A 9,661-nucleotide genomic window follows, 5' to 3' on the forward strand; every position below is an offset into this window, starting at 1 on the left:
TTTTTTTTACAAAGAAGGAGCCACAACAAGCCTCCCTAATGAAAGAAAAACCAGTTTTTAGGAATCTATGTTGTACTGCGCTTTACATTGTGTCATTGTGTGGGAGAGCTGGAGCTGTAATCTGGGTGCAAAGCATCAAAGAGGATCCAAATAAAACCAACCATGTTTTAAAGATGAATGGAAAAAGATTTGGTAGCACTTTATTTGAAGGTCATAAATATGGCATAACACCTGTTATGAACACGAAGGAGTTTTTTTWATGTATTTTTATGACTGTTGTCAYGAAGTGTCTTTTGGCAAATCATGACTCTTTAATGCAAAGTTGCTTTAAAGGTAGCATTAATAGTCCATTAGAAGTGCCAACKTTGCATTATTTGATAAATAATGACACTTTAATGCAAAAATGGCACTTTTAATGGACTTTTAAAGCAACTTTGCATTAAAAGTGTCGTTCTTTACCTAATAAACATTCATAACAGGTGTTATATCATGTTTATGCYGGTGTAATGTCAGTCTTATTCACACTCTGTCAAATAAAGTGGTACMAAAGATTCTTAGAATACCTCTCTGATTTTATGCTTATTTGTTTGGCTTTAGGCATGTTTCCTTTCTGTGAGGGAACAGAAACAGTCGCCCACATTATGAGTTTTGCAAAGATGCTCGATTGCAGCTATTCTTGTTGGAAATGTCTCCATCTACTGCTAAGTGCTTTGCTCTTTTTTTAGGAGTTGAAACACAAGCATCGCATCAAGTGGGTTTGCGAATCTCAATACCACAAATGCCAACCTTTTGTAGCGCAGCGCTTCAAAATGCCTATTAATTTTGTGCATTCCCTGGTCCCTGGTCGGACACACAATGGGAGCTGTGTGTACATGTTGGGATGTCGGGCGCGAGGCCAGACCAATGTTGGGCGTTTCAGTGGGAAAGCTCAAACTTTAAAGCTTGAGCCCCCCTCCCCCTGACCCTTTTTAAGTGATTTGATGCAAAGGTTTCCATACACAATTTACTCCCATAATCTCAATCCATGTCACGTAACTTCAGGAATTATAACAGCAGCCAGTAGATTATGCACTAACATGTTTTTTTTTCACCACACAATGACGCCGTCTGTGTGGAATAGGCGGTTCATGAACAATGGCCCCTTTGCWACCGTCCTGACTCTGTCGCAGTGGGTGCTGCTCAGAGTGGAGGCCACACACAGGCTTGATAATTGGCTGACCTACCGATTGGTCTGGCATCACACATGTTTGCCCTCGAGCCTTTTATCAGGTCGGGATTGTTTGAAGCCACTGAATTATCCGGTGTTTTTCTAACCCTTTGCATCTTTCTGTTTGCAGGATTACATTTTTTTTTTTTTCCTTTGTTGATTCGTTTCATTCCAAATGAGCCACAGCCATCACAAAACAGGCAAAAGTCACATTTCTTTTAATCTTAGAAAATCTTTATATTAGAAACAAGCATTTAGTTCGATTGGATTTCCCAATCCTCCATACTTTACACTCCATATTGTGTGTTTGTTGTTTTATCTTTTTTTTCCCAATTGATCCACTGGCCCTTTGAATGTGACTGTCCAATGTTGTACTGCTGTGGTGAGGGATTCTAGTGGGAATACGCGAGGTGATGAAGGTCGAAGAGATGCAGTAAGCAGTTTTTAATTCCTTGCACATGCTCCACTCAGATAGTTATCCTCCAAAGCTCCYGCAGTATAWCGCTCMTAGTGCTTCCTCTTTGATCTGCAYACTTCCTTTTTCCTCGCTGTGTAAAGCGGCAGAGCTTTCGCTGCACAGCTTCAAAAGCTCAGACATGAAGGCGTTCAGACTCCGTCTGCGGTGTTCATTTGTTCATCATCACTTTGTTTTAACACAGACCGATATATGCATTTTCCCACCTCAGAATATTTGCGTTTGAGTTGAAACATGGTATCTGTTTTATAGTTTTATTTCTTCTTTCTCTTTTTATTGTCATGAAATTGTTTTGTTTGTTATGATTATTCACAAGTGTAAGATAATTGTTACCGTTTGAACCAAACAAGCTTTACAACGATGTAAACAAAATGAAATGAGTATTTTTATATAGCTGACACGTAATGAAACAATGACTTGCTTTTTTTTTTTTTCTCACTAGTACTCTTCACTTACCACACTATACTAAAGGAAGACTACGTCCAAATTCACAGTATTTGTGGAAGTAAATTAATGAATCTCTGTGCAGGTTGATGCTCCGTTTTGTACAATATATGCTGTACAGATAAAGAAATTTTAAAACTACAAAAACTCTTTTAGAAATACATTATTTATTTTTACCGTTTTGTAATTTAGACACTATACTGTAGCTTCAATATTGCCGGACTTACTGGAAGTGCCTATATTGGTATTATGTATCATACAGTGAATATATTTGGAGATCATAGACTTCGTCACAGACTGAACCAGTGTGGATGTTGTAATGTGAATACATTGAATTACAAAATTACAGTCTCCGTGTTTATTTTTGTGTTGGTGTTCTGYTGGTTTCACGCCTTTTACATTAGTGGCATCCCTGRCAAAGATATGTAAAAACAAACTTTAAACCAAAAGCAGTGGGGGATTGTGTTAGATTGATTAWTTGAGCTATACATTATCATGCGATTCCCTCATCAAAAACATCTGTGGAGKGTTACTTGGATTATTTCATGTGTGTTTGAGGCAGCCGTTCATACGCTTGCTCTCACAAAGCCTATTCCCATAAAGCTCCTCCAGACTAGCGGCAGCAGTAGTTAACAAACAMCTGGTGGGACTGTGAGTTTGCTGAGCTCATCATGTGAGCTACCTTTCTGTCCAACACTCCTGAGAGCGACTAAACGGCATAATGAGAAGCATTGTCGTGATGATGGGCCGCTGGTGGAGTGTCTGAAAGAGCAGGAGTTTCTTAAAGAGACAGAGGAGCAATTTCAAAGTGTCAAATTGTAAAGTCAGCTTTGTTTGAAGTTATGTTTGATATTTAGAGCATTTTTACAACTGAAGGTAACATAGTTACTTGATGTGCTATGACATGACACTGTGTGCATGGGAAATACATGACACTGTCCCTTTAAACTAATTCATTCATTCATTAGAAGAAAGACACAATAATTGGTTTAAGCAAAATCACTGGTGCCACATTATTGGCACCCTAGCAGCTACGGCTTTGGCCTCTTTTGCCAACAGAACAATATATGTCCTTTTGACATTTCATATATAGAGCATTCCTATATCTTTTGGATCATTATCCTATTGAACGACCAAATTTGGCGTAGGTCATCATATTRTTTTATAATCTGCTTGCATTTCAAGTTGCCCATAATGCCACAGTAACAAGGTCTCCAAGGTGTTTGAATGAGAAACTTGAATTGTTTCAAATTTTGTCAGGTTACAACAACCAAAATCCAGTATGTTTGCAAAAAAAAAAAAAAGCTTTCCATTCTATTTTTTAAATACAAAAAATGTGGCATAGAAATACACTGAGCCTCCTTTACTCTAAAATCCCCTTAATTAAAAATTTTGCAACCACTTGCCCATTACAAGTCACTTAATTAGTTAACTTAGCAGCTGACACACCAGGAAATGAGAGCGAAAATTAGAGAAGCAGCCAAGACTGCCATGGTAACTCTGGAAAAGCTGCAGAGATTCACAACTCCAGAGGGAGAGTCTGTTACCAGKACAACTGTTAGTCAAGCACTTCACACATCTGGCCTTTTTTAAGAGTGGCAGCGAGAAACTACTGGTGAAAGAATGCCAAACGCAGTCGCATCTGCAGCTTACCAAATGCCGTTTAGGGAACACAGGAAACTAACACTTTACTTCACCCTGAACTCAGGATCCCTGYTGGGAAAGTTGTTGGTGGCAGAATTATRCTGTGGTGATGTTCTTTTTTCTTAGTATGGACAAWGAGACTTTTCATATCAGTATTTGTAAAAAAGAAAAAAAGTGAATATTGYGTCTTAATTTTTCCTTCATCCTGACAATCGTGTAATATTTTGTGTTTGTCCATCACCCAAAATCCAATTGAGATACAATGAAGTTTCAGGTTGACACTCCACCAAAGTAAAAGTAAAATGTAAATTGTAAAAATTACTAAGACAGGCACTGAGGTCCTATCAGGAGAGACAGGATCATCATTACATGTCTTCATGTGCATTTATTTTACTAAAATGTAATGCCCAACACTGCATTGCATTTTGATCATTTCAACATAACAGTCTGGGCGAATTAAATGGTTATTTGATGATTTAGGACGTGATGATAAGACATAAAGGTTTTTATTTTTTATTTTTTTAGTGTGTTTTTTTTTTATAATCTTCAACAGAAGATTGCCGAGAGCAGCCAGTGAATGAATGTCCTTTAAGAAAAATGACGCACAAGGCAGGACTCCGAGTCACTCACGTCACAACGCGCTACAGGTCTGATCAATGGGAAATCTCAGCCTTCCTGCCGGGACCTACACACTGGAGATGTTAACAAACTATTCGGAGCTCATCAGAGCGCAGGAAAACCCTGGCATATGTTGTCACAATTAGCCTTTTTTTTTTTTTTTCCCCCCCAACCTTTGAAACAGCAAGTGTGCGTCGCTGTGCAGACGGCGTCCAGTCCCCGTCCACTGGGCACTGGCTCTGCGCGCTCCGGTCTCAGCACTGTGGCAGCAGGTGATTTAACAAGCAGTGGGGAGGTTTTCGTCAGAGAAGAGGATTTTTAAAAAATCTATTCCCCCCCCCCCACCCCGGTCCCCCTTTCTTTTCATTTTTGCCTCGCCACTCGTACAGTAAATAACAAATTAGAGCAGCTGTAACTCGAGAGATTATAAACGCGACTTGGGTAAGTAGCCTGCTGGTCTGATTTATGAAATAAACATTAGCTTTCCTTGAGCGGGTTGTCTGTCTTTCAGACATGGTATGTAAMTGACTGAAATAGTCCGTTCAGTGCAGCATCTCCTTCAAACACTTTGCTGTGGCAGCAGACACCGTGTTTATCTGCAAATATGTCAGGATCTACAAAATCATGAAATCGCACCGTTTGCATGTGACCCAAATCCATATGTTAAATCATGGGTTGAAAGAGTCAGCTGAGATTTGATGTTTTTAATTTAAATTCATAATTCATTTAATATTTTATTAGATTTTTTTTATTAGTAATTGTATTTTCCCTCTTTTTTTTAAGAGGAAATAAAGTTATGTATTTTGTCATTCTTTAATTCAAATTGGTTTGGAGCAAACATCTCMGAATAAACGTGATAAAGTATGGAGTACCAAAAGTGCCACAATTCTCAAATAAATGTAGAATCAAATAGTGACATTAATCTATCAGTGATTATGTTAATGTTGTTTGGTGGGCGATGTTGTAAGCTTTTGATAAGCAGTATTGACAGTTAACATGATTTCATAATTCACTGCAGCACGAAAACCATGAAATAACCATGCCAGATTGTTGTATGTTTTTCTGAACTAAAACTACCAAAGAATAACTGTGTCCATGTCTTTTTTTTTCTGAAGTCTTACATGACAGAAATAAAAAATAAATCATGTTTTTAATTCGGTCAAATTTAATGCATGAACATTTACAAGTTTTTTTTTCTAAATATTTAATTCAGCGTAAAAAAAAAAGCTGCTGCCAAATATTTTAAAAACTAATAATATGCAACATATATCTAATTATAGTAATAGTTTTATATTCAAAGGAAAATGGCAGACATTGTTGCCACCTGGTAATGATGAACTTCTGAATTTCCCCATGTGGTTTCATGGAATAACCTAGACTATTGGGAAATCATGTGCTAAATCCACATTTAAAACCTTTGCTGGTAAGTCTAGGCAGTAAACATATTTCAAGGTATGAAGATTAAGGCTGGGTGTTGGGAGTGAAAAAGGGATTTTTTTGTGAGACTCTGGTCTCAGATTTTGAGTCTGAATCGAGCTGAATTGAGACATAACTTGTTGTTTCTTGATATCTTAAAACCTACTTCATGTTGTCAGACAGGTTCTGTTTAAATGATTTCCTAATTTTTACAGTTTTGGCAGGAATTATGGCTGGTGGTGGGTAGCGATGCATAACTAAGGTATCCATGTTGTACTTTGATACCTTCTTTTCTGTATGAATCAAATCCCCCTTTGAAACCACTTTTATATTTACTCAAACAGATTTCTACATGTGTTTGATGTTGAAAGTAATTTGTTGCATTGTAATATTGCATTTCACAACCCCATCTATATTTAGGTTTTGTTGTAAATTTGTTCTGAATCCAGAGCCTATTTATGATTTACTGCTCATGTTACAATGTTTATCCGATTTGTTTGAATTATTACTCTCTTCGTACCCCAGGTGTGAGGAATAAACCCGTAAAAAGACCGGAGGCCTGTGTGTGAATCGGCGAGAAGGCGGTTGTCATGCAGAAATTGGAAAAACCAGGCTCAGCTAGCTGGATGCTAGAGGACAGCCCTGCCACTTGTACTGCGAAGAACTGCCACCCAAATCTAAAGGTAATTTGTAGGAATAAGCTACAAGTTGCCTGATATCTAAATTAAAAATATTGTTGAGGGGAAGAGTGAACTGTAATGTGCAAACCTCTGAGAATGAAAAAAGAGGTGGCTATATGTGTGGCTATRTTAGCAAAGGGGCTAATATAGCCACACATTCTAGATTTTTATTCAAAAAACRTTTCAAACATTTTCCTTTCTTTTCCCTACATGCCCWACTCTGTTAGTTTTTCCACATAAAATCCCAATAAAATAGATTAAAGTTTGTGGTTGTAACATGTCAGGATAATAAAAATTCAGATAAAAGATGGTAATTAAAACACAAATTGAAGTCCAGTTACTGTCTTGCAGTCAGCAAAGCTATATCTGCCACAGAGTTAATTTTGCATACCACTAAAAGGTCATATAAACATATACAGAGTGCTTGAGCTTAGTGGGACGTTGGGCCCCATGTGCTCGTCACTTTCAAAGACATTAAAGCAGCCTTGAACTGGAGGTGATCGTCTGTTGGGAGCAGAGAGAGACACAGAGCCGAAAATTCACCCTCTCGTGTGTCTGCAGTGGTTCAGCTCTTTTTCTGTCGGCTTTAGAGTCAAAGTGTTGATGGTATTTATTCGCTAGCAGACGCTAGCACYGAAAATAAGTGGACTTGGCACTTARTGAATTATTTATTAGTAAAACTGTTTTCTCTGCAGCGTTACTGCAATCTGTTTTCTATAGTAGGAAAGTTATGGTCTTTATCCAGGTGTCATATAAATGAAATAGCCAAAGAGAYACTGTACTGGCAGCTGTAGACAGTGTAGCTTAAAATCTTTCCTTCTGAACCGGTTGCCTTAATAGTTCWGATTTACAACTAAGAACTTATTTTGGTGGTATTTTGTTCATCTGCGCCTATATTTCTATTCACTATTAAGTGTAAATTCAGGATGCAGCAGCATTTGTTCGTCGGCCTGGTAAGTTGCTGAGTGCAGCTGATCTCAATGTTCTTTGGCCTCTCAGGTTATTCTCTGTRAAAACTTTGTGAAGTTTGAATAGAGTTCTTATTCCTCGTTGTTAGATTAGAGAGTGTGTTTAACAGCCCTGACAAAGCTGCTTAGTGGGGAAAAAAATAATAATAATAAAGGAATTTCAGACAAGCTGTGTTTTGTCTGGTTTCCTCCCATGCCAAGAAATACCCCTGTAGTTAACCCTTTGTGATAAAATACTTTGTGAAACTGTGTTTTAAAAGGACGTTTGTGGCAGGAGTTCAAGGTGTTTGAAAGGTCAGATCTGTAAATAAAAACATGAATGTAGTTTTCACAAAGCATGACTGCAGTTTGTTGTTCCCAGTATATATAATATCATCTGTCTCCGTCATTTATTTTGGGGGTTTTGTGCACTTTTATTTATTTATTTTTTTACATACCTTTGAAGTTTGAACATGGAAATCAACATTACACTGACACACTTCAAGTTCAAAAGCAACCGAGCACGAAAATATCCCAAAATCATAAAATATGCCCTTACTAGAACGTTTATTTCTGTCGGAAAAGACGTGTATCTGATTATCCATTTCTTCTAAGTTCAGGATATTTTCAGCTCTTTCATCAGAGTGTAGCTATAGTTACCGCCCCCCCACCACCACCACCACCTGTTTCCAATTATTCTTACAGCTCAGAGTACAGTGGATGTGACTAAGCCTTCCTGTTACTGGGTCCACTAATCCTTCTTTTGTTACTGCCTGTCAGTGTGCGCAGGTGATGAGCCAAAGACATGAAGAACATGATACTCTGGCCCAAGAATTATGCCAGCTTCCTTCTAACAAAGAGCCACTTGCACCGTCCACTCATGCCATGCATATCTTTATTTTTTTCAAGGCGTTCTTTTAGTAATTTTAAGGTAATGTTAAGGTCTCTTCTCTCTCTAGATGTTCCTTGCAGCCTTGTCCTACGCCTACTTTGCTAAGACCTTATCCGGCAGCTACATGAAAAGCACGATTACACAACTGGAGAGACGATTTGACATTCCCAGCTATCTGATCGGCGTCATAGACGGGAGCTTTGAAATTGGTGGGTTTCTCTGTTCCTTTCACCAGTTSAGTTAAGTTTAATGTGAATGCCTCTCATGCAAATGAGTCTTGTATTTCCATTGGAATGCCTAATGATTATGAAATAACGGCATATTTATGGATACTTTTGGAATGTTTGTGAATTTATATTGCAGTCAGATGTGGGTTCAAACTTGGAGTTTTACACTGAGTAGTTATTATAGTATATATTATAAGACAGTAGTTAATATAGTAGCTATTTTGTGTTCTATGCATTAACATAACCACTGTAGCCTCTGGCAGTTCAACTCCCAAAAAACTGAAAAGTGCGGTGTGTGTTTGCAYTYACACCCCTTTCCTTAAGATTCAGTAGTACCAATTGCTTAGTCAAGTTAACAGATTTTTAATCCCTATTGTGCMACGTAATAAATCCAGCTTTTGCTTGAAGGCCTAGATGTTTGTTAGAGAACATAAAACGCTGCATCACAAAGTCCTGTAGTTTTCCAGCTCCTGTAGGTTTGGTGTTTTCAGAGTGACCTCRAGTATAACTTTTCCCACAAGATCAACTTTGGTATCATGTGATAWCTGATATTTAGATAAATGCTTTGTTTACCTTTAGTTACTTTTTTAAATCTTATTTGTAAACTCTGCAGGGAATTTGTTAGTGATTGCTTTTGTGAGCTATTTTGGTGCCAAGCTCCACCGGCCCAAGATCATCGCAACTGGATGCATTTTGATGTCTCTGGGAACTTTCCTGATCGCCATGCCTCATTTCATCATTGGCCGGTGAGTGAACTTCTTCAAAATTCAAAAACCTTTTGCATCTWAAGCTGTTGCATGTATTCATATTTCTTCCATCATAGAAATGTATCCGCATTTTTAAAAAAAAATTGCTTCACGTAGCCACTGTGTGGATTTAAATTGCGAGTGTCTAACTGTACCTGATGCTTTCTCCCTCCCCTTGTTTAACAGTATTGGCATTGGTATTTTATACGCAGCTATAAGATTGAAACAACCATCAGAGCTTCAGCGAATTCAACCAGCCAGCTCTCTCCGTGTCCAGTAAGTTCACTGGAGTCATCCAGGGCAGGTGATAGGCCCTCTTCGCTGCCCTCTGAAGGTAAGATATGGAAGTTCAGCCTTCGCATGTT

General features: G+C 38.1%; 1 protein-coding gene across 1 annotated transcript in view; it reads left to right on the forward strand.

The window, feature by feature from the left end:
* Window positions 1-4,397: 4,397 nt before the first annotated feature.
* LOC103466323 (solute carrier organic anion transporter family member 1C1-like) overlaps window positions 4,398-9,661 on the forward strand; it is a 13,137-nt gene continuing 7,873 nt past the window's right edge. The window contains exons 1-5 of the mRNA XM_008411822.2: window positions 4,398-4,829; window positions 6,330-6,487; window positions 8,391-8,532; window positions 9,164-9,296; window positions 9,509-9,630. Of these exons, the coding sequence (XP_008410044.1) occupies window positions 6,395-6,487; window positions 8,391-8,532; window positions 9,164-9,296; window positions 9,509-9,630 (490 nt within the window). The 5' untranslated portion in view covers window positions 4,398-4,829; window positions 6,330-6,394. The remainder of the gene's footprint in view (window positions 4,830-6,329; window positions 6,488-8,390; window positions 8,533-9,163; window positions 9,297-9,508; window positions 9,631-9,661) is intronic.

The sequence above is a fragment of the Poecilia reticulata genome, linkage group LG6 (assembly GCF_000633615.1).
Source record: "Poecilia reticulata strain Guanapo linkage group LG6, Guppy_female_1.0+MT, whole genome shotgun sequence".
Classification (NCBI taxonomy): domain Eukaryota; kingdom Metazoa; phylum Chordata; class Actinopteri; order Cyprinodontiformes; family Poeciliidae; genus Poecilia; species Poecilia reticulata.